This window comes from Patagioenas fasciata, chromosome 2 (genome assembly GCF_037038585.1).
Source record: "Patagioenas fasciata isolate bPatFas1 chromosome 2, bPatFas1.hap1, whole genome shotgun sequence".
Classification (NCBI taxonomy): Eukaryota; Metazoa; Chordata; class Aves; order Columbiformes; family Columbidae; genus Patagioenas; species Patagioenas fasciata.
In genome coordinates, this window is record NC_092521.1 from 580,470 (window position 1) to 605,247 (window position 24,778).

At 68.2% G+C, this 24,778-nt stretch overlaps 1 protein-coding gene across 1 annotated transcript in view; it reads right to left on the minus strand.

Moving 5' to 3' along the window:
- Nucleotides 1–4,525: 4,525 nt before the first annotated feature.
- Nucleotides 4,526–24,778, minus strand: part of PLEC (plectin) — a 128,071-nt gene continuing 107,818 nt past the window's right edge. The window contains exons 67-84 of the mRNA XM_071805556.1: nucleotides 23,110–23,316; nucleotides 21,987–22,106; nucleotides 21,550–21,719; nucleotides 19,938–20,097; nucleotides 18,628–18,825; nucleotides 11,070–11,195; nucleotides 10,283–10,426; nucleotides 9,097–9,470; nucleotides 8,139–8,415; nucleotides 7,488–7,596; nucleotides 7,249–7,415; nucleotides 6,853–7,015; nucleotides 6,539–6,693; nucleotides 6,397–6,471; nucleotides 5,971–6,088; nucleotides 5,662–5,846; nucleotides 5,478–5,598; nucleotides 4,526–5,302 (exon numbers count right to left, since the gene is read on the minus strand). Coding sequence (XP_071661657.1) covers nucleotides 5,256–5,302; nucleotides 5,478–5,598; nucleotides 5,662–5,846; nucleotides 5,971–6,088; nucleotides 6,397–6,471; nucleotides 6,539–6,693; nucleotides 6,853–7,015; nucleotides 7,249–7,415; nucleotides 7,488–7,596; nucleotides 8,139–8,415; nucleotides 9,097–9,470; nucleotides 10,283–10,426; nucleotides 11,070–11,195; nucleotides 18,628–18,825; nucleotides 19,938–20,097; nucleotides 21,550–21,719; nucleotides 21,987–22,106; nucleotides 23,110–23,316 — 2,916 coding nt within the window. The 3' untranslated portion in view covers nucleotides 4,526–5,255. The remainder of the gene's footprint in view (nucleotides 5,303–5,477; nucleotides 5,599–5,661; nucleotides 5,847–5,970; nucleotides 6,089–6,396; nucleotides 6,472–6,538; nucleotides 6,694–6,852; nucleotides 7,016–7,248; nucleotides 7,416–7,487; nucleotides 7,597–8,138; nucleotides 8,416–9,096; nucleotides 9,471–10,282; nucleotides 10,427–11,069; nucleotides 11,196–18,627; nucleotides 18,826–19,937; nucleotides 20,098–21,549; nucleotides 21,720–21,986; nucleotides 22,107–23,109; nucleotides 23,317–24,778) is intronic.

Below are 24,778 nucleotides of genomic sequence, written 5' to 3' on the forward strand. Positions count from 1 at the left end.
GCCAGGAGCAGAGGAAACGGCCTCAAGTTGCCCAGGGGAGGTTGAGGTTGGATGTGGGAACAATTTCTTCCCCAAAGGGCTGTGGGGCATTGGAACAGGCTGCCCAGGGCAGTGCTGGAGTCACCAGCCCTGGAGGGCTGGACAGACGGACAGGAGGTTCTGAGGACACGGGGCAGTGCTGGGAGTGGGTTATGGTTGGACTCGATGATCTTGAGGGGCTTTTCCAACCAAAGGGATTCTGTGATTCTGTGATTCGATGATTTGATGATTCTGTGATTTGATGATTTGGTGACTCGATGACTCAACGATTCAATGATTTGATGACTCAATGATTCGATGATTTGATGATTCGATGATTCTCAGCTCTGGACCCATGGGGCGATATCCGAACGGTGTGAGGGGCAGGGGCCGCATCCTGCGGCCGGGCTGGCAGCTGCCCCGGCCCGGTGCCTGTTCTGTGGCACATGGCACCAGGTTGTGTCCAGGAACCCGTGCGGGTTTCCGGTGGCCGCACAGGCGTTGTCAACGGTTTTTGCAGAGGTGTCGCCTACTGAAGGTACTGAGAAACCTTAATGCCAAGGCCGCCAGGGACGAGTGTTGGTGCCACCACTGAGGGCTCAGCCCCAGCGTGCTGGAGCGGTGCCGTCACCGCAGAGCTTCCCGGCAGTGATGCTGCGGAGACCCGACCCTCTTGTCCTCCGGTGGGTCTGGGCCCATGGTCCCTGTGCAGCCCCGGCCCCACCAGCCCACACTGGGGACAAGGGTGGCCCTGGGGACACGGCGGCGCTGGGCATGGGCATGGCTGGTGACAGGGAGCCTGGCACGAGTGGCCCAAGGGGGATCGTGTCCCTGCCTCACCGCAGGGACAGGCAGGAGGGACCTCGGGCCCATGATCACGCAGCCCGGTGTGCTGCGCTGGGCCAAACCAGGCAAACTGGGCTGCACTGGGCTGTGCTGGGCCGTGCGGGGCTGCTCTGCTGCTACGCCTGCCAACGCTGTTTTGGTTTTGCTTTCCCGGGCGCCGTCACCAGAGGCGGGGGACGGTTCCAGTAATTAGCGGTAACGTGTGGCTGCAATTCCCGCGAACACCTTCAACTCGCCGTACGCGGCTTCACCAAAGCATCTCAGCTACGCAGCGAGTCCGGGAGTGACCGGCCCGGGCGCCTCTCCCTGCCCGTGGGCGGCCGCGGGGGGCTGGAGGTGCCTGCTGGCCGCGGTGACGCCCCCGCTGTGGCGGCCGAGCCTGCGGAGCCGCTGGCTGTGGGCAGGGAAAGCCCAGGGGCGCAGGCACCGGGCTGCGGTCGCTGGTGCCGCAGGAGCCGTCCCATGGTCGCTGGTGCCGCAGGAGCCGTCCCGCGGTCGCTGGTGCCGCAGGAGCCGTCCCGCGGTTGCTGGTGCTGCAGGAGCCGTCCTGCGGTGGACACCCCCGTGGGGGCTGGTGGGGACGGCTGAGCCAGCCGGGTGTCACGGGAGACGCTGCGGTGGACGCTGGGGATGGGGCTGGTCTGGCACTGCCCAGCGAGGGGTCCCGGATGAGGGGTCCCACATGAACAGTCCCGGAGGAGGGGACTCGTTGTCCCCACTGTGCGGTGCTGTCACCGTGCGATGCCATCACCGGGCCCGGTGGCTGCCCTCTTGCCATGGCAAACGGTGCTGCCGCCCGCCAGGACACACCGTCTGACACCCCCAGCGCAGCCCCCGGCGTGGGGCAGCCCCTGGTGTCACCGGCTGTGTGTTCTCCCTGCACCGTGTCCGTCTATCCCAGCTGCGGGCAGCCCGGGCCCACGGATCCCTGAGGTCCAGCCCCTGCCCCAAGGGCTCAGCCCCACGGCGCCGGGGGCTTCGGAGGCTCCAGGGCCCAGAGTGGCACCGATGGTACAGCAGCAGCAGCAGGAGGAGGCCGGGCCAGCTCGGGCGCCATCACCGCGCTGCCCATCCCTCCGGGCACATCCCCAGGAACAGACGGTGCCAGTGCCGGCCCAGACGCTGAGCGCAGTGCCAGGAGACCCCAACTGGGGCTCCGCAGCCCAACACACCGCCCATGCCACATGGTGAACGCCAGCGCTTGCACGGCCAGGCACGCACGTCTGCCGTGCAAGTGGTTCTGCACACGCTGCGCTTGGACGTGCCGGACACAGCCCGGGGCAGAGTGGGTGCAATGGCGGGGACCCGTGACACCCTGAGCCGCCGGCCCTGCCGGCCTCCGTACCCGCTGTGCCACCGCACGGTGCCACTGCCGCCATCCCCGCCATGCCACTGCCTCTGTCCCCACCGTGACACTGCCTCTGTCCCCGTTACACCGCCTCTGTCCCCGCCACGCCACTGCCTCTGTCCCCGCCGTGCCACTGCTGCCATCCCCACCACACCACTGCCTCTGTCCCCACTGTGCCACTGCCTCTGTCCCCACTGTGTCACTGCTTCTGTCCCCACTGTGACACTGCCTCTGTCCCCACCATGCCACTGCCACCATCCCTGCCACACCACTGCCTCTGTCCCCACTGTGACACTGCTTCTGTCCCCACCACACCACTGCCTCTGTCCCCACTGTGTCACTGCTTCTGTCCCCACCGTGACACTGCCTCTGTCCCCACTGTGACACTGCCTCTGTCCCCACCGTGCCACTGCCACCATCCCTGCCACACCACTGCCTCTGTCCCCACTGTGCCACTGCCTCTGTCCCTGTGACACCACTGCCTCTGTCCCTGTGATGTCCTGACCCCGTGCCTGGTGGTGGTTTGCACAGGTCAGGAGAAGCCCCAGAGGGCGCTGGGCTGTGGGGCCGTGTGCATGGCTCCATGTACCAGTGCACGGCCCTGAGTGCCGGTGCGTGGTTCCATGTGCCGGTGAAAGGCTCCGTGTGCCGGTGCGTGGCTCCGGGTGTGTGGGTGCAGGGTGGGGACAGTCCCGCTCCTGGGTTCCCACAGCGGGACGAGCGCTGGGGCGATTGGGCAACAGGGCGGCACCCGCTGCCTCCCCGTCCCTGCGGTGGGGCCGGCGGCTCCGGGGTGGCTGCTCCGCGGTGGGGCGGCACGGCCACGGGGCCAAGCGCCCGCCCGTGACGGTGCCCGTTTGGGGCTGAGGCTCCACCTGGGTCCCCCGCTGACCCAGAACCCTCCTGCGGCAAAGCGCCGTGCGGCAAAGCGCCGTGCCGGTAGCCGCGGGCACCCCTGTGCCAGCCCGGCCAGGGTGCGAGCCACAGCGGCTCTCCTGGGCCTCCCCCTGCACACTGGGGACGGTGCAGTGTCACCAGGACCTGCGTCCCCACCCCGGTGCTGTGGATCCGTGTGTCTGTCCTTTACATCATCCCCATCCCGGCGTCCAGCCCCGGTGAAGCCGCATCCCCAGGGTGTGCACAGCTGTGCAAACATTGTGCAAACACTTTGCGTGTGCGTCCCGGCCACCCCGCGCCTGTTGTCGGTGCTTCCCGAGCCAGCGCCAGCGCCCGGGGCTGCGATGCGGCTGACACCGGTGGTGCTGGTGGTGCCGGGTGTGTTCCCCGGCTGGGAGTGGTGGGTGAGATTTCTCTCGGGAATGTGCAACGCAACCAATGTCGGCAGCCCCAGCCCGTGCTGGCAGCGCCGCCGGACCGTCCCGGACGTGTCGGTGGATGCTCGGCCATCCTGGGACATGTCGGTAGATGCTCGGCTGTCCCAGACGTGTCGGTGGATGCTCAGCTCGTGGAGCACGGGGGGCTCAGCGCTGCTCTCGGCGGTGCCAGCGGTGCCAGTGGCGAGGGGCCCTGGCCCCGCGCGGGGCGTTCAGGCTCCTGGGTGCGGGGACGTGTCCCGGCACAGACGCGCTGGCATCTCCAGGCTGCCCCGTGCAGGGTTTGTTCAGAGGTGCAGTGAGTGTGGGGACGGCTTTAGGGGACAGAGGTGGGGAAACGGGACTGAGAGCCGCAGGCACGGCCGGAGGGGCCGCAGGGACGTGGAGGCGCCAGGACACGGCTGGGGCGTCAGAACCCGGTCCTGGTACTGGGGGGGCTGGACTCCCCAAGACAGGACGTGCTGGTCAGGGCCCAGCTGCTGTGACACTGGGGACAGTCCCCGAGCACAAGGTGCCCCCTCCTGCAGCGGGGAGCAGCTGGTGTGCCAGATGTGTGTCCCACCCCACCCGTCCCCCAGCTGTCCCGGTGTGGGACGGGCCAGGGACCACGGGGACGCTCCCGGTGTCCTCAGGGCTGCGGGTGGCAGGGGGGCAGCCAGCACAGGGGACGGGGACTTGACACCTTCTGGCACTGCCACCGTGGGCGTGGGGCATGGCAGGAATCTCAGCATCGCTTTCCTTGGAAAGGAGGCACCGCGGCACGCTGCCCGCTGGCACCACCGCACCGCCCCGGGCTCGCCCGCCGCGGCGCCGGGCGGCTCTGCCGGTGGCACCCAGTGCGGCACACCCAGCGGCGCCGGCCACCGCGCAGCGCCGAGCCAGGCACGGTGCGTGCCAGCTCTGCCCGTGCTGCAGCCCCCCGACAGCCCCTCATCCTGACGGCGCGGGGACGGACAGACCGACAGACAGACAGACAGGGTGCAGCGAGCCCCGGGTGCTCATAGAAAACCAAACCTACTCTTTCTGGCGGCCGGCAGGGCCGTGCCGGCCAGGGTTACATTCAGCGCTACTGCTGCCCGGTTAGCGGTGACGGAACATGCGGCAGCCGGGGGGTCCCGCTGCCCGCGGGGGCTGCTGGCGGGGGGTGAGGGACCCCCCACCCATGGCACCGCACCCTGCCGGGGCGGCTGTGCCAGGGCCCCGCGCACACCGAAGGCCCGAGGGGAGGGGTAGCACCAGAATCGGGGCTCTGCACCCGGCGAGGGGCCCAGCACCCGGGTACCAATCCAGCCACCTCCCCCGGCACAGGCGGCAGGACGGGGATGGGGGGACCCCCGCCGGCAGCGCTCAGTGCCGGGGGCACCGCGGGAACCGGGGCCGGGGGGGACCAGGCCAGGGGTGATCCCACCCCTGCGGGTGCTCCAGGGGTGATCCCACCCCTGCGGGTGCTCCGGGCGCTCGGCGGGGGCACCGGGAGGGGGATGGAGGCTGCGCCAGCCAGAGCCGGGGGGCTCGCTGTGTCGGGGGTACTTGCATATCCAGCGGGGCCGAGCCCGCGGGGTCAGGGACAGACAGACGGACAGCTCGGCTCTCGGCTCCGGGCTGGAGACCGCGGGGCCGGCGGCTTCGCCATCGTCCAGCCGCGGGGCCGCCGGCAAGGAGAGTCCTGAGTGGGGTGGCCGCGGTGCCGGGCGCAGGGCGGGCGGGGGTCAGCGGCAGGGGCTGCGGCGCTCCGGGGGGGACCCTTCGGGCGGCTCTGCGAAGACACGGGGGTGCTGGAGCCGCCTGCCCTCGGGCACCGGCGCTGTGGGGCGGGGGACAGCCCCACGGCCCAGGGCCACACGGTCACAGCCGCACGGCCCAGCGCCGCGTGGTCACAGCCCCATGGCCCCATAGCAGCCTCCGGGGGGCAGAGACCCCCCAGCCCTCACCTGGGGGTGCCACGGCCGCGCTCTCCTCGGCCGCGGTGAACTGCAGCTCCGCGCCGTCGGGCAGCAGGGACCCGCGGGAGCGGGGACACCGGTCACCGGAGCGCGTCCTCCGCAGCACCGACTGGGGAGGGAGAGGGTCAGCGCCCGCGGGGGGGCCGGGACCGCGGGGGGGCCCGGTGCTCACCTTCCTGGCCAGGGGGCTGCTGGGCGCTGAGGCGCTGCTGTAGAGGCTGAGGCTGGAGCTGGAGCGGCTGGGGGACAGCGCTTTGGAGGAGGCGGCCGACGGGCTCCCCGCGCACTTGCCGGCGGCCCCGAAGGCGTCGGGGGACAAGTACTTCTCGTTGATCTTCAGGTTGGTCCTTCCCTTCACTGGCGACGGCAGAGCCTTGAGCAGGGGGTCCCACGGCCCCTGGGAGCCCCGTGGGCACCACCACCCGCTCTGCACCGCGGTGCCACGGGCGCCCCGTGCCCAGCGTGGGACCCCCGCACCCACCTCTGCAGGGGTCGTTCTTCACCAGGAACTCGTCCAGCGCGATCCAGCCCCCCCCGACGCGCACCATCAGGGTGCTGCGCAGGATCCGCACCATCCGCAGCTGCTGCGACTCCCCGAACTGCGGGGAGGGGGTGTCAGGGCGGGGGGCCAGGGGATGGGGAGGGGGAGACGGAGCAGGTACCAGCACCTGATGTCCCTGTCACCAGCCCATCGGTCCCCGGCGGCCCCTCTGTCCCCACCGGCGCTGCCCTCCCCGCTGCATCGCCACAGCGGCTGCGCCCAGGGACCCCCCGGGGCATGGGGACGTGTCCCCAGCCGCTGCGAAGGGTCTGGGGCAGGAGCCCCCACCCCCGGGGAGCTGCGGGGCCGCTGTGCAGTGCAGGGGTGGGAGCGCGGCCGGGACCCCAGGCGGGGTCCGGCACTCACCCGGTACCGGTTGGCGCTGATCTGCTCCACCTGGAAGCGCTTGGCACAGTTGCACTGGGCCACTTGCCTGTTCACCTGGGGAGGGCAGGTTGGGCTCAGCCCCACGGCGGGACCCCCGCCCAGCCCCACAGACCCCCCGTACCTCATCCTGGATCTGGTCGGCGTCGGCGGTGCGGCGCAGCGGGTCCCGGTTGGGGTGCAGGGCGCTGACAAACTCGTAGTAGTCGATGAAGCCGTCGCCGTTCATGTCAAAGATGTTGGCCACGGCCGTCATCTCCAGGACGTTGGTGGGGAACTCTGAGGGGACAGGGACCCTCAGCCCCCCCGCCAGTGTCGGCACCAACCCCCGGTGCCCTGAGCAGAGCCCATTTCCCCCGGGTGCCAGCAACCCCAGCCTTGCTCCCCAGGCTCCGGAGGGGACGCCCGGGGCGCGCAGCCCCAGCCCCCGGTGCTCACTGGAGGAGAGGACGCTCTCGATGAACTCGCGCTGGCTGATGCGCCCGTCCTGGTCGCGGTCGATGCCGCGGAACACGTCCAGGACGCGCGACTTCATCTGGCTGATCCACTGCATGTAGCGCTTCCTCCACACCCCGAAGTCGAAGTGAGCGAACTCCTCCAGCTCGGGAGGCACAGCGGGGTTAACGCGCCGCAGGACACCCCGACCCCAGCCTGGCCACGCGCAGTGCCCACGCAGGAGCCACGGTGGAGCTCTCTGCCAGAACCCCGGGCAAGGGGACACATGGGGACTCCCGGCACCCCGCTCCATCCCGCTGACCCCCGGGACCGTCCCCATCCGTGTCCCACCCAGGGGCGGAAGGCGAGAGGAGCCCCCGCACCGCCAGGCGCCCCTACCTCGCGCAGGCGCCGCAGGGCGGTCTCCAGCCGGTACTGCCGGTCCAGCGCCAGCAGCCAGAGCTGCTGCCAGCGGTGCAGGAGCTGCGCCATCAGCGGGGTCTGGGGCTCCAGCCCCCCGAGCGGCACCGCCGGCGCGCCCTGCGCCTTCCCGGTGCTGCGGCGCCCTGCAGCGCCAAGACGGGGGTGAGGGCCGGGCCGCGGCGCCGGGGCGCGCGCAGGGGTGACAGGGCCCTTACGTGTGGCCAGCCGGCGTGCGGCCGGCGTGCCCAGCTCCAGCTTGGGCTTGCAGCTCTTGGTGACCTGCTCCACGTCGGGCTGCTTGCGGTTCAGCTCCTCCATGAACACCTGTTTTCGAGCAGCGGTGCTGAGCACTCGCCGGCCATACCAGCGGGTTCCCCAGTACAGCCGGGCAGGCGCTGGAGCCGGGAGTGCAGACCCCCATCCCTGGGACCCTCCTGCACCACCGACCCTTAGAACCACCGAATCATTCTGGCTGGAAGAGAGAGACCCTCAAGGTCACTGATCCAACCATAACCCACCCCGGCACTGCCCCCTGTCCTGAGAACCTCCTGTCCGTCTGTCCAGCCCTCCAGGGCTGGTGACTCCAGCACTGCCCTGGGCAGCCTGTTCCAATGCCCCACAGCCCTTCGGGGAAGAAATTGTTCCCAGATCCAACCTCAACCTCCCCTGGGCAACTTGAGGCCGTTTCCTCGTGCCCCTGCAGCAGAGCCCGCGCCCTGGGGCCGTGGCTGCTGCTGCGTGGAAGCTGCTGCTGCATCGCTGCACCCACGGCCTCAGCACCCAAATCCTGGGGGGCTGAGCGCTGCAGGGCCAGGCAGGGCAGGGTTCCGGCACAGCCCGGCAGGGGAGCGGGCGCGGGGTCTCACCGCGTGCTGGGCGCTCAGCTCCTCCAGCTGCTCGGCCTCCTCGGGCAGCGGCTCCTGGTCCCGCAGGCTCAGCGCCTCCTCGGCCGCCGCGATCCAGTCCAGCAGCTGCGCCGCCTCCTCCCGCTCGGCCGCCAGCCGCGACGCCTGCGCCTGCAGCCGCTCGCCCTGCTGCTGCGCCCAGCTCTGCACCTGCGGCACGGCGTGGGTGGGCCGGGGGGGCACGGGACGGGGCATGGGCAGGGGACATGGGCTGGGGACCTGGGGCTGGGGACGTGGGCTGGAGGGACATGGGAGCGGTGGGGGACTCAAGGCTCATGGGGACACGGGGATGATGGGGGACATGGGGCCGGTGGCTTTGCTGTGGACCCTGAGGCTGCGAAGGGACACAGGGCCAGCAGGGACACGGGGCTGGTGGGGACATGGGCTAGAGGGACATGGGAGTGGTGGGGGACACAAGGCTCGTGGGGACACAGGGATGATGGGGGACACAGGGATGATGGGGGACACAGATCTGGTGGCTTTGCTGCGGACCCCAGGGCTGTGGAGGGACACAGGGCCAGCAGGGACACGGGGCTGGTGGGGGACATGAGGCTGGTGGGGCCACAAGGCTGGTGGGGGACACGGGGCTGGTGGGGGCCACGGGGCTGGTGGGGACATGGGCTGGAGGGGACATGGGGTTGGGGGACATGGGGCTGGTGGGGACATGGGGCCGGTGGCTTTGCTGCAGACCCTGAGGCTGTGGACGGACACGGGGCTGGAAGGGACACAGGACCGGCAGGGACACAGGGCCAGCAGGGACACGGGGCTGGTGGGGGACATGAGGCTGGTGGGGACACAGGGCCAGTGGCTTTGCTGTGGAGCCCCGTGTCTGCTGTCCCACAGGGCACCGCAGGGTCAGCGCTTTGGGGGGACGAGTCTCTGCACGGGGAGGCAGGACCCCCTTCCATGGGGTCAGCACGCAGACCCCCCCTCCAGCAGCAGGGACGTGGGGCAGGGACATGGGGCAGGGGCATGGGGCAGGAACATGGGGGCTCCATGGCCCACCCGTGACCACGGGGCAGGAGCGAGTCCCCATGGGGCAGCTGGGCAGGGGTCACAGCCCTGCCCCATGTGCCGCGGGGCTCCTGGCCGCTGCTGCCGGCGCTGAGCACCAGTGGGTCCCTGCGGCAGTGGCCGAATGCGCCGGCGCCGGGTCTGTGCCGCCGTGGCCGTGCGGTCGCCCTCGCTGTGGCTGAGCCGCCGCCTCACCATGCGGGGCCGGGGGGCTCCCCGCGGGCAATGGGATCCTGGAGCAGCTCCGGACCAACACCGATGGAATCTGCTCGCTACGGGCTTTGCACAGACGGGCAAGGGACGGGTTGGACCCGTCAGACCCGTTCGGGAGAGCCGGGCGCCGGAGCGGGGTGGGGAGGGGATCCCAGGGACTCCCTGCTCGGCATCCGCCAGCTCACGGCTCTGGAATGAGCCACCCCCGGCACGGTGGGACTGCGGAGGCCCCGGCTGAGCCCGGTGCGCCCCGGGATGGGGAGCAGGGCTGGGAGCGCGGGGGTGGCCGGGGCGGCGCTTCCTGGCGGGTCGGGACGGCCGGGTCTGTGCGGGAGCCGAGCCACGGCCGGCTGCTCGCCGCGCGTCACCGGCAGGACAAGCCCAGCTGTGCCGCTCCGGGACGGGACGAGTGTCCCCAGCACCGGGCAGGGATGGGCCAGTGTCCCCAGCTCCTCACGCTGCACTGATCAGGGACAGGGCGAGTGTCCCCAGCACCAGGCAGGGACGGGGTGAGTGTCCCCAGGTCCTCACACTGCACCGCTCAGGGACGGGATGAGTGTTCCCAGCACTGGGCAGGGACGGGACGAGTGTCCACAGCACCGGGCAGGGACGGGACAAGTGTCCCCAGCACCAGGCAGGGACAGGGTGAGTGTCCCCAGGTCCCCACACTGTGCTGGTCAAGGATGGGATGAGTGTCCCCAGGTCCTCACACTGCACCGCTCAGGGACGGAGTGAGTGGCCCCAGCACCAGGCAGGGACGGGATGAGTGTCCCCAGGTCCCCGCACTGTGCTGGTCAGGACGCTGCACCAAAGCCGTGAGGACACACTCGTCCTCTGCTCCAGCGCATGGAGGGACAGAGAGGGGACGCCCAGCTCACCTCCTGGAAGCGGCTCTTGGCAACCGTGACCCAGGACTTGATGGTGATGACGGAGTCGGGGTGGCAGGTGGAGAGGATCTCCTCCCCCAGCGAGGTGATGCACTCCAGCTCCAGCTGCTGGCACTGCAGGGACTGCAGCAGCTCCTGGGGGCGAGCGCAGAGCGTGGGATGGAGGGGGCTCACCCACCGCACCCCTGCACCCCCAGTGCCGCGGGGACCGGTCTGCGCCCAAACGGGCGTGCGGGGGGGGACATTGGGTGAGCACGGCCGGTGACACGGGGTGCTTGGGACCCCAGACCTCCAAACCCTCAGGGTGCCTGGGCCATGTCTTAGAATCACAGAATCTTTGGGCTGGAAAAGCCCCTCAACATCACCGAGTCCAACCATAACCCCCCCGGCACTGCCCCTGTCCTGAGAACCTCCTGTCCGTCTGTCCAGCCCTCCAGGGCTGGTGACTCCAGCACTGCCCTGGGCAGCCTGTTCCAATGCCCCACAGCCCTTTGGGGAAGAAATTGTTCCCAGATCCAACCTCAACCTCCCCCGGTGCAACTTGAGGCCGTTTCCTCACTAACCCCCCAGGTCCCTCAGCCGCCCCCATCACTCTTTGTTCCCGGTGTGATGGGACCCCACATCCCGCGTCCGGGCGTGGGGCACCCACACCCCGGCAGGGGCCGGCTGGGCCGGGTGATCCCAGCAACAGGATGTCCTGGGACAAGGATGGAGCCACCCGGGAGGCAGGGACAGCGGGGACAGTGGGGACAGCAGGGACAGTGGGGACGGCACGGACCTGCAGCTGGCTCTGGCACTCCTGCACCGCCAGCTCCTCCTCGGGGAACACGCCGTACTTGAGGGTTTTCTCCGACTCGGAGAGGCGGCCCAGGAAGGCGTGAACCAGGGTGTGAAACTCCTCAGCCTGCCAGGGACAGCGAGGACCCGCTCAGCACCCGGCACAGTCCCTGGCTCCAGGACCCGGCACTGAGCTCCAGGACCCGGCCCGGAGCACCTGCCAGCCCTGAGCCCCAGGACCCGGCACCGAGCCCCAGGACCCAGCACCAAGCTCCTGCCAGCCCCCAAGCCCCAGGACCAGCACCCAGCCCCAGGACTGGCACCGAGCCCCTGCCAGCCCTGAGCCCCAGGACCTGGCACTGAGCCCCTGCCAGCCCCCGAACCCCAGGACCAGCACCCAGCCCCAGGACTGGCACCGAGCCCCTGCCAGCCCTGAGCCCCAGGACCTGGCACTGAGCCCCTGCCAGCCCCCAAGCCCCAGGACCAGCACCCAGCCCCAGGACTGGCACCGAGCCCCTGCCAGCCCTGAGCCCCAGGACCCGGCACTGAGCCCCTGCCAGCCCCTGAGCCCGGCAGGGGGATGAGGGACAGAGGGATGTGGGACACGGGGGATGTGGGACATGGGGATTCCAGACACAAGGGATGAGGGACATGGGGATGCAGGACACAGGGGATGTGAGACAGGGGTGGTGAGGGACACGGGGGATGAGGGACACGGGGGATGAGGGACATGGGGGATGTGGGACACGGGGGGTGAGGGACATGGGGGATGTGGGACATGGGGGATGAGGGACACGGGGGATGTGGGACATGGGGGATGAGGGACATGGGGATTCCAGACACAAGGGATGAGGGACATGGGGATGCAGGACACAGGGGATGTGAGACAGGGGTGGTGAGGGACACGGGGGATGAGGGACACGGGGGATGAGGGACACAGGGATGTGGGACATGGGGGATGAGGGACACGGGGGATGTGGGACATGGGGGATGAGGGACACGGGGGATGTGGGACATGGGGGATGTGGGACACGGGGGATGAGGGGCACGGGGGGTGAGGGACACGGGGGATGTGGGACATGGGGGATGAGGGACACGGGCGATGTGGGACATGGGGGATTTGGGACATGGGGGATGAGGGACACGGGGGATGAGGGACACGGGGGATGTGGGACATGGGGGATGTGGGACACAGGGATGTGGGACATGGGGGATGATGGACATGGGGGATGTCGGACATGGGGGATGAGGGACACAGGGATGTGGGACATGGGGGATGTGGGACACGGGGGATGAGGGCCACGGGATGAGGGCCACGGGATGAGGGACATGGGGGATGTGGGACACAGGGATGTGGGGCAGGGGATGAGGGCCACGGGGGATGAGGGCCACCGGATTAGGGCCACGGGATGAGGGCCACGGGGGATGAGGGCCACCGGATCAGGGCCACGGGATGAGGGCCACGGGGCTGCTCCTCACCCCAGCTGGAGCCCTGGGGCGCGGTTTCCCGGAACCCCCAGCACCTCCCCAGGGAGGGGACCCCGCGCAGCACAGCGACACCTGCACACCACAGTGACACCAGCACGCCACAGGGACACCTGCACACCACAGCGACACCTGCACACCACAGCGACACCTGCACACCACAGTGACACCAGCACGCCACAGGGACACCTGCACGCCACAGTGACACCTGCACGCCACAGGGACACCTGCACACCACAGGGACACCTGCACACCACAGGGACACGTGCACACCACAGGGACACCTGCACACCACAGCGACACCTGCACACCACAGTGACACCTGCACACCACAGTGACACCTGCACACCACAGGGACACCTGCACACCACAGCGACACCTGCACACCACAGTGACACCTGCACACCACAGTGACACCTGCACACCACAGCGACACCTGCACACCACAGGGACACCTGCACGCCACAGCGACACCTGCACACCACAGGGACACCTGCACGCCACAGCGACACCTGCACACCACAGCGACACCTGCACGCCACAGGGACACCTGCACACCACAGGGACACCTGCACGCCACAGGGACACCTGCACACCACAGCGACACCTGCACACCACAGTGACACCTGCACACCACAGTGACACCTGCACACCACAGCGACACCTGCACGCCACAGGGACACCTGCACGCCACAGCGACACCTGCACACCACAGGGACACCTGCACGCCACAGCGACACCTGCACGCCACAGCGACACCTGCACGCCACAGGGACACCTGCACACCACAGCGACACCTGCACGCCACAGGGACACCTGCACACCACAGCGACACCTGCACGCCACAGGGACACCTGCACACCACAGGGACACCTGCACGCCACAGGGACACCTGCACGCCACAGGGACACCTGCACACCACAGCGACACCTGCACACCACAGCGACACCTGCACACCACAGTGACACCTGCACACCACAGTGACACCTGCACACCACAGCGACACCTGCACGCCACAGCGACACCTGCACACCACAGGGACACCTGCACACCACAGCGACACCTGCACACCACAGCGACACCTGCACGCCACAGCGACACCTGCTCACCACAGGGACACCTGCACGCCACAGGGACACCTGCACGCCACAGTGACACCTGCACGCCACAGCGACACCTGCACACCACAGGGACACCTGCACGCCACAGGGACACCTGCACGCCACAGCGACACCTGCACACCACAGCGACACCTGCACGCCACAGGGACACCTGCACACCACAGCGACACCTGCACGCCACAGCGACACCTGCACGCCACAGGGACACCTGCACGCCACAGCGACACCTGCACGCCACAGGGACACCTGCACGCCACAGGGACACCTGCACGCCACAGGGACACCTGCACGCCACAGCGACACCTGCACACCACAGGGACACCTGCACACCACAGGGACACCTGCACGCCACAGGGACACCTGCACACCACAGGGACACCTGCACGCCACAGCGACACCTGCACGCCACAGGGACACCTGCACGCCACAGCGACACCTGCACGCCACAGCGACACCTGCACGCCACAGGGACACCTGCACGCCACAGGGACACCTGCACACCACAGGGACACCTGCACGCCACAGCGACACCTGCACGCCACAGGGACACCTGCACGCCACAGCGACACCTGCACGCCACAGGGACACCTGCACACCACAGGGACACCTGCACGCCACAGCGACACCTGCACGCCACAGCGACACCTGCACACCACAGGGACACCTGCACACCACAGCGACACCTGCACACCACAGGGACACCTGCACACCACAGCGACACCTGCACACCACAGGGACACCTGCACACCACAGCGACACCTGCACACCACAGCGACACCTGCACGCCACAGCGACACCTGCACACCACAGGGACACCTGCACACCACAGCGACACCTGCACACCACAGTGACACCTGCACGCCACAGCGACACCTGCACACCACAGGGACACCTGCACGCCACAGCGACACCTGCACACCACAGCGACACCTGCACGCCACAGCGACACCTGCACGCCACAGGGACACCTGCACGCCACAGCGACACCTGCACACCACAGGGACACCTGCACGCCACAGGGACACCTGCACGCCACAGCGACACCTGCACGCCACAGCGACACCTGCACACCACAGGGACACCTGCACACCACAGCGACACCTGCACGCCACAGCGACACCTGCACGCCACAGGGACACCTGCACGCCACAGCGACACCTGCACGCCACAGGGACACCTGCACGCCACAGGGACACCTGCACGCCACAGCGACACCTGCACACCACAGTGACACCTGCACACCACAGCGACACCTGCACGCCACAGGGACACCTGCACGCCACAGCGACACCTGCACACCACAGGGACACCTGCACACCACAGTGACACCTGCACCCCACAGCGACACCTGCACGCCTCAGCAACACCTGCACGCCACAGCGACACCTGCACGCCACAGCGACACCTGCACACCACAGGGACACCTGCACACCACAGCGACACCTGCACACCACAGGGACACCTGCACACCACAGGGACACCTGCACGCCACAGCGACACCTGCACGCCACAGCGACACCTGCACACCACAGCGACACCTGCACGCCACAGCGACACCTGCACACCACAGCGACACCTGCACGCCACAGGGACACCTGCACACCACAGCGACACCTGCACACCACAGCGACACCTGCACGCCACAGCGACACCTGCACGCCACAGGGACACCTGCACACCACAGCGACACCTGCACGCCACAGGGACACCTGCACACCACAGCGACACCTGCACGCCACAGGGACACCTGCACACCACAGGGACACCTGCACGCCACAGGGACACCTGCACACCACAGGGACACCTGCACGCCACAGGGACACCTGCACACCACAGCGACACCTGCACACCACAGGGACACCTGCACGCCACAGCGACACCTGCACGCCACAGCGACACCTGCACACCACAGGGACACCTGCACACCACAGCGACACCTGCACACCACAGCGACACCTGCACGCCACAGGGACACCTGCACACCACAGGGACACCTGCATGCCACAGGGACACCTGCACACCACAGCGACACCTGCACGCCACAGGGACACCTGCACGCCACAGCGACACCTGCACACCACAGGGACACCTGCACGCCACAGGGACACCTGCACGCCACAGGGACACCTGCACGCCACAGCGACACCTGCACGCCACAGGGACACCTGCACGCCACAGGGACACCTGCACGCCACAGCGACACCTGCACGCCACAGCGACACCTGCACACCACAGGGACACCTGCACACCACAGCGACACCTGCACACCACAGCGACACCTGCACGCCACAGGGACACCTGCACGCCACAGGGACACCTGCACGCCACAGCGACACCTGCACACCACAGGGACACCTGCACGCCACAGGGACACCTGCACACCACAGCGACACCTGCACACCACAGCGACACCTGCACGCCACAGGGACACCTGCACGCCACAGCGACACCTGCACACCACAGTGACACCTGCACACCACAGGGACACCTGCACACCACAGGGACACCTGCACGCCACAGGGACACCTGCACGCCACAGCGACACCTGCACACCACAGCGACACCTGCACACCACAGCGACACCTGCACGCCACAGGGACACCTGCACGCCACAGCGACACCTGCACACCACAGTGACACCTGCACACCACAGGGACACCTGCACACCACAGGGACACCTGCACGCCACAGGGACACCTGCACACCACAGGGACACCTGCACGCCACAGCGACACCTGCACGCCACAGCGACACCTGCACACCACAGCGACACCTGCACACCACAGGGACACCTGCACGCCACAGTGACACCTGCACACCGCAGCGACACCTGCACACCACAGCGACACCTGCACGCCACAGGGACACCTGCACACCACAGCGACACCTGCACACCACAGCGACACCTGCACGCCACAGGGACACCTGCACGCCACAGCGACACCTGCACGCCACAGCGACACCTGCACACCACAGGGACACCTGCACGCCACAGGGACACCTGCACACCACAGCGACACCTGCACACCACAGGGACACCTGCACACCACAGCGACACCTGCACACCACAGGGACACCTGCACACCACAGGGACACCTGCACGCCACAGGGACACCTGCACGCCACAGGGACACCTGCACGCCACAGCGACACCTGCACACCACAGGGACACCTGCACACCACAGCAGTGCCAGTTGCTCCCGGCCTGGCAGCCGGCCACGGCACCCTGCCACACGGCCACACGCAGCCCCACGCACAGCCCCACACACAGCCCCACGCAGCCCCACGCACAGCCCCACGCAGCCCCACACAGCCCCACACAGCCCCACACGCAGCCCCACACAGCCCCACACAGCCCCACACGCAGCCCCACACAGCCCCACACACAGCCCCGCACAGCCCCACACAGCCCCACACACAGCCCCGCACAGCCCCACACAGCCCCACACACAGCCCCACGCACAGCCCCACACACAGCCCCGCACAGCCCCACGCACAGCCCCGCACAGCCCCACGCAGCCCCACACAGCCCCGCACAGCCCCACACACAGCCCCACACAGCCCCACGCACAGCCCCACACAGCCCCGCACAGCCCCACGCAGCCCTGCACAGCCCCACGCAGCCTCACACCGAGCCCTGCAATACACGGCCACAGGCACAGAGCCCTGGCAGCCCATGCAGCACCACATAACACAGCCCCGGGCACCCCACGACCCAGCCACACACCCCCGGGCACCCCACACTGCACCCCACACAGCACCCCACACTGCACCCCACACAGCACCTCACACAGCACCCCACACTGCACCCCACACAGCACCCCACACAGCACCTCACACAGCACCTCACACAGCACCCCACACTGCACCCCACACGGCACCTCACAATGGAGCCACACACAGCCCTGGGTCCCCCACACAGCACCCTACACTGCAGCACCCCATAATACAGCCCTGGGTACCCCACACAGCACCCCACACAGCACCCCACACTGCAGCACCCCATAATACAGCCCTGGGTACCCCACACAGCATCCCACACTGCAGCACCCCACACTGCAGCCACACACACCCCTGGGCACCCCGCACAGCACCCCACACTGCAGCCACACACACCCCTGGGCACCCCACACTGCAGCCACACACCCCTGGGCACCCCACACTGCAGCCACACACACCCAGGCACCCCACACTGCAGCCACACACAGCGCTGGGCACCCCACACTGCAGCCACACACACTGCAGCACCCCACACTGCAGCCGCACACAGCACTGGGCACCCCACACTGCAGCCACACACACCCAGGCACCCCACACTGCAGCCACACACAGCGCTGGGCACCCCACACTGCAGCCACACACAGCCCTGGGCACCCCACACTGCAGCCGCACACCCCTGGGCACCCCACACTGCAGCCACACACACCCCCGGGCACCCCACACTGCAGCCGCACACCCCTGGGCACCCCACACTGCAGCCACACACACCCCCGGGCACCCCACACTGCAGCCACACACACCCCCGGGCACCCCACACTGCAGCCGCACACAGCGCTGGGCACCCCACACTGCAGCCGCACACCCCTGGGCACCCCACACTGCAGCCACACACACCCCCGGGCACCCCACACTGCAGCCACACACACCCCCGGGCACCCCACACTGCAGCCGCACACAGCGCTGGGCACCCCACACTGCAGCCGCACACAGCGCTGTGCACCCCGCACTGCAGCCACACACAGCCCTGGGCACCCCACACTGCAGCCACACACACTGCAGCACCCCACACTGCAGCCGCACACACCCCCGGGCACCCCACACTGCAGCCGCACACCCCCGGGCACCCCACACTGCAGCCGCACACCCCCGGGCACCCCGCACCCCCACAGCGCCGGCAGAGCGTCCCCGCGGCCGCGGGGCTGCGGACCCCGCGCTGTCCCGGTCCCCGCGCACCTGGCGCAGCGCAGCCTCCAGCCGCGCCTGCTTGCCCACGGAGAGGCGGCAGACGAGCTCCCAGCGCGCGCTCAGCTCCTCCACCTGCCGCTGCAGCCACTGCGAGTCCACGCTGCTGCTGCCGCGCGTCAGGTCCCGCACCGAGCGCTTCAGCATCTTGATGCAGCTGGCGCGCTTGCCCAGCTCCTTCTGGAACACCTGCGGAGGGGGGCGTGGGGGCGGTTTTGGGGCCGACACCTTTCCTGGCCCCCCGGCGTGCGCCCCAGCCCCCGTGTGTCCCAGCACCGTCCCGGGACGGGGAGCGCGGGATGGGGAGCGGGGGCTGCTCCAGCAGACACAGCCCGGCCAGTTGTGTCCCCACACACTGTTGAGCTTGGTACTGCCAGAAACTGATGGCAGAGGGCAAATGGCCACAAACGAAGCAACTGAAACCACTGGGGGGGATCTGCTTATTTTCAGAGGAATGAACTCCAGGTTGCCCACAACTTCAGAACAGCCAGATTGAGAATGGAGAGTTCAACAGCGACACCTGAGCGTATGGCACAGGGCAGATTCCCCAGCCTGCCCGAACTGAGGAACCGCAGCTGCAGCACCGGGCTGGGACTGGGGCAACGCTGGGGTACAGCCAGGGCCGGGAACTGGGACGGGGGAGGCAGGGCTGGGGCTCTCCCGGGGCCCTCACGTGGCAGGGACACCCCCATGTCACTGGGACACCCCCACATCACTGGGACACCCCCACATCACTGGGACACCCACCTGGCGCTGGAGACACCCACCTGGTGTTGGGGACACCCACCTGGCACTGGGGACACCCCCATGTTGCTGGGACACCCCCACATCACTGGGACACCCCTACATCACTGGGACACCCACCTGGCGCTGGGGACACCCACGTGGTGCTGAGGACACCCACCTGGTGTTGGGGACAGCCACCTAGCACTGGGGACACCCACCTCATGCTCGGGACACCCACCTGGTGCTGGGGACACCCACCTCATGCTGGGGACACCCCCATGTCACTGGGACACCCCCACGTCACTGGGACACCCACCTCATGCTGGGGACACCCACCTGGCACTGGGGACACCCACGTGGTGCTGGGGACACCCCCATGTCACTGGGACATTCCCATGTCACTGGGACACCCACCTCATGCTGGGGACACCCACTTCATGCTGGGGACAGCCACCAGGTGCTGGGGACACCCCCATGTCACTGGGACACCCCCACGTCACTGGGACACCCACGTGGTGCTGGGGACACCCACCTCATGCTGCTGGGGACAGCCACCGGGTGCTGGGGACACCCACCTTGTGCTTGTCCATGAGGTCGCTGACCAGGTCGCGGTCCCCCCCGACGGGCACGTCCTCGCTGAGCTGCGGCTCTGCGCGGTACAGCCAGTCCATCAGCGCCTGCAGCGCGTCCGTGAACTTGCCCGAGAACAGCAGGTTCTCCTCCAGCTTGTGCTGCCTGCGAGGAACGGCGCGGGCAGCGCCGGCGGTGCCACGCTCAGCCCCACGGCGCGGGAACGGCCGCCCCACGGCCGCCCGGCAGCGCGGCTGGATGCGCCCGGCTCGTGCCAGCGACAAACCCGGCTGCACCGGGGAGCTGGGGCAGGGGTCCCGACACAGGGAGCGGGACCAGAGAATCATCAAACTGTGTTGGTGGAAGAGCCCCTCAAGATCATCGATCCAACCATAATCCTCCCCAGCACTGCCCCTGTCCTGAGAACCTCGTGTCCGTCTGTCCAGCCCTCCAGGGCTGGTGACTCCAGCACTGCCCTGGGCAGCCTGTTCCAATGCCCCACAGCCCTTTGGGGAAGAAATTGGTCCCACATCCAACCTCAGCCTCCCCTGGGCAACTTGAGGCCGTTTCCTCTGCTCCTGGCGCTTGTTCCTGGGGAGCAGAGCCCGACCCCCCTGGCTCCAAGCTCCTTTCAGGCAGTTCAGAGATCAGAAGGTCTCCCCTCAGCTCCTGTTCTCCAGCTGAACCCCCAGCTCCCTCAGCCGCTCCATCACACTTGTGCTCCAGCCCCTCACCAGCTCCGCTCCCTTCTCTGCACTCGCTCCAGCACCTCAAGCTCTTTCTTGGCCTGAGGGGCCCAAAACTGCCTCCAGGGTTCACAGTTTGTCCTCCCCAGGTCCCAGCACAGGTTCGGTCACTGCCCTGGTCCCCTGGCCACCCCAGTGCTGGTGCCAGCCAGGATGTTGTGGCCTCTTGGCCACCTGGGCACCTGCTGGCTCATGTTCAGCCAAGGATGCCCAAGGATGAAGGGCAACCCTGTGACCCCTGTCTGGGTCCCGCATGGCAAGGAGGGGATAAGCAACCCACCCCATCCCATCCCATCCGATCCCATCCCATCCCATCCCATCCCATCCCATCCCATCCATCCCACCCCATCCCACCTCATCACATCACATTCATCCTCATCCCACCCCACCCCATCCCATCCATCCCATCCCATCCATCCTATGCCATCCCACCCCACCCCATCCCAACCCATCCCATCCCATCCTATCCCATCCCATTACATCCCCTCCATCTCATCCCACCCCACCCCACCCCATCCCATCTCATCCATCCCATTCCATCCCATCCAATCCATCCCACCCCATCCCATCCACCCCACCCCATCCATCCCATTCATCACACCCCATCCCATCCATCCCACCCCATCCCATCCCATCCCATCCCATCCCATCCCATCCCATCCATCCTCACCCATCCCATCCCCACCCATCCCATCCATCCCATCCATCCCACCCCATCCCATCCATCCCCACCCACCCCATCCCATCCATCCCCACCCATCCCATCCCCACCCATCCCCATCCATCCCATCCCATCCCATCCCATCCCCACCCATCCCATCCCATCCCATCCCATCCCATCCCATCCACCCCACCCCCTCCACGCCCCCACCTCTCCACGGCGCGGCCGCACAGGGCGTCCCAGCGCTCGCGCAGCTCCCCCAGCAGCTCCTCCAGCGGCTGCAGGTCCTCGGGGAGCCGCGCTCGCTCCCGCAGCGCCCGCCCGCTGCGCAGCGTCGCCTCGTACACCGGCCGCTTGGAGCGCAGAACCTTCTGGAACGCCTGCGGGCAGAGGGGCCCGACCCGGGCGGTGGCTGCCGGCCCAGGGACTCTGCAGCCCCGGGGCAGCCGGGGGGGCCGATGCTGCTCAGCCAGGGGCTCCCCCACCTACAGCGTCCCCACTCCGCAGAGAGGGACCTGGAAAGGGCCCCACCGCCGCGGCACGGGCGTCCCACTGGGAACTGAAGCCCCCTCCCCAGCCAGCTCTGCCCCCTATGGCCAGGCACCCCCATGCGGGGACCCCTCTGGCAGGATGGGGGGCAGCCCCACCTTGTGCTCAGCCAGCTGGCACTTGATCTCCTCCTGGCTGGTGGCCGCGTCCTGCAGCTCCTCCAGGCTCCGCTCCACCTCGTCCATCCAGTCCAGCAGCAGGCGCCGCGACTCGCTGAACTGAAACGCAGGACGGGGTGTGGGGCAGAGCTGGGGGGGGGTTCCTTGTGACCAGGGCCAGGAGCCACAGCAGCCCCGCGACAGAGCTGCACGGCCTGGGGGCCACCACAGAGCCAGGGACACGGAGACACAGGCGTTTTGGGATGGAGGGACCTCCGACGGTCACCAGTGCAACCCCAGGGACATCGTCACCAGCTCAGGGTGCTCAGAGCCCCATCCAGCCTGGCCTGGGCTGTCTCAGGGATGGTTCATCCACCACCTCTCTGGGAACCTGGGCCAGGCTCTCAGCACCCTCAGGACAACAATTCCTTCCTCATGTCCGGCCTGAACCTCCCTCCTTTAGTTTAAACCATCACCCCTTGTCCTGTCCCAACAGGCCCTGCTCCAAACTCTGTCCCCATCTTTCTCATCGGTCCCTTTTAATCACAGAATTGCTTTGATTGGAAGAGACCTTTAAGATCGTTGAGTCCAAGTGTTCCCCACTCCCATTCCTGCCTCCTGTCCTGAGAACCTCCTGTCCGTCTGTCCAGCCCTCCAGGGCTGGTGACTCCAGCACTGCCCTGGGCAGCCTGTTCAATGCCCCACTGCCCTTTGGGGAAGGAGTTGTTCCCAGATCCAACCTCAACCTCCCCTGGGCAACTTGAGGCCGTTTCCTCTGCTCCTGGCGCTTGTTCCTGGGGAGCAGAGCCCGACCCCCCTGGCTCCAAGCTCCTTTCAGGCAGTTCAGAGATCAGAAGGTCTCCCCTCAGCTCCTGTTCTCCAGCTGAACCCCCGGGTCCCTCAGCCACTCCATCACACTTGTGCTCCAGCCCCTCACCAGCTCCGCTCCCTTCTCTGCACTCGCTCCAGCACCTCAAGCCCTTTCCCGGCAGCACTTTTTAAGCACAGAAAGGCCGCAATAAGGTCTCCGAGCCACGGGTGAGTGCGGCACAGTCCCCGTTCACCGCCGCACGCCCCCCAGCCCGCACGGCTCCCGCGCCCCCGTGTCCCCGTCACCACGCACCTGCTTGGCGCGCCGCCGGGCCTCCTCCAGCGCGGCGCCGCGCTCCCCGGCCTGCTGCAGCAGCCGGCCCAGCCGCTCCCGCGCCGCCAGCACCCGGCTCTGCACCGCGGCCCCATCCTGCTTCCCGCTGAACTCCTTGAGCCGCGCCGCCGTGGCCTCCAGGCCGCCCAGCTGCTCCCCGCGCGCCGCCGCCTCCTTCACCAGCGCCTGCACGCAGCGTGGGGACGGGGACAGCGCGTTGGGGATGGGGACGTGTGGGGTTGGGGACAGGGACATGCGGGGTTGGGGACGGGGATGTGTGGGGTTGGGGACAGGGATGTATGGGGTTGGGGATGGAGATATTCAGGGTTGGGGACAGGGACAGCGCGTTGGGGACGGGGACGTGCGGGGTTGGGGATGGGGACACACAAGGTTGGGGACAGGGACACACTAGGTTGGGGACAGGGATGTGCAGGGTTGGGGACAGGGATGTATGGGGTTGGGGACAGGGACTCCCGGGGTTGGGGACCAGGACACCCGGGGTTGGGGTCGGGGATGTGTGGGGTTGGGGATGAGGATGTGCAGGGCTGGGGATGGGGATGTGTGGGGCTGGAGACAGGGACTCACGGGGCTGGGGACAGGGACTCACGGGACTGGGGACAGGAACACACGGGGCTGGGGACTGGGACACATGGGGTTGCGGACAGGGACACATGGAGTTGGGGACAGGGACACATGGGGCTGGTGACAGGGACTCACGGGGTTGGGGAGAGGGACACATGGGGTTGAGGTCGGCGATGTGTGGGGTTGGGGATGAGGATGTGCAGGGTTGGGGATGGGGATGTGTGGGGCTGGAGACAGGGACTCACAGGGCTGGGGACAGGAACACACGGGGCTGGGGACTGGGACACATGGGACTGGGGACTGGGACACATGGGACTGGGGACTGGGACACATGAGGTTGGGGACAGGGATTCACGGGCTGGGGACAGGGACACACGGGGCTGGGGACAGGGACTCATGGGATTGGGGAGAGGGACACATGGGGTTGGGGACAGGGACACATGGGATTGGGGAGAGGGACACATGGGGTTGGGGACAGGGACATATGGGGCTGGCGACAGGGACACATGGGGCTGGTGACAGGGACTCACGGCGTTGGGGAGAGGGACACATGGGGTTGGGGACAGGGACACATGGGGCTGGGGACAGGGACTCACGGGGTTGGGGAGAGGGACACATGGGGTTGGGGACAGGGACACATGGGGCTGAGGACAGGGACACATGGGGTTGGGGACAGGGACTCATGGGCTGGGGACAGGGACACACAGGCAGCCCTGGGGCCGCAGTGGAGTCTCCGGGGTGCCCCCCTCACTCCAAGCATTAAACTCAATTACATTAACGACTCTACCAGCTATTGCTGAGGATCTGTGCCCGCGCTGGCAGACGCTGCTGTGCCGGGGCGTGCCAGGCCGTCCTTTGGCTGTGCCTGACAGCGCCGGCCCTGGCACGGCACAAACGGCTCAGGGCCGGGTTATGGCTGATAACCCTGGGTCTGTTCCAACCACAACGGCTCTATGACCCCACACCCCCAGCGCTGCGGCGGGGCCAGCGCTGCAGCAGGAACAGCTGTAGGAACACCCGCGGGCGTTGCGGTGTTCGCGGGGTTTTGTCTCCTGACACCTGCCCG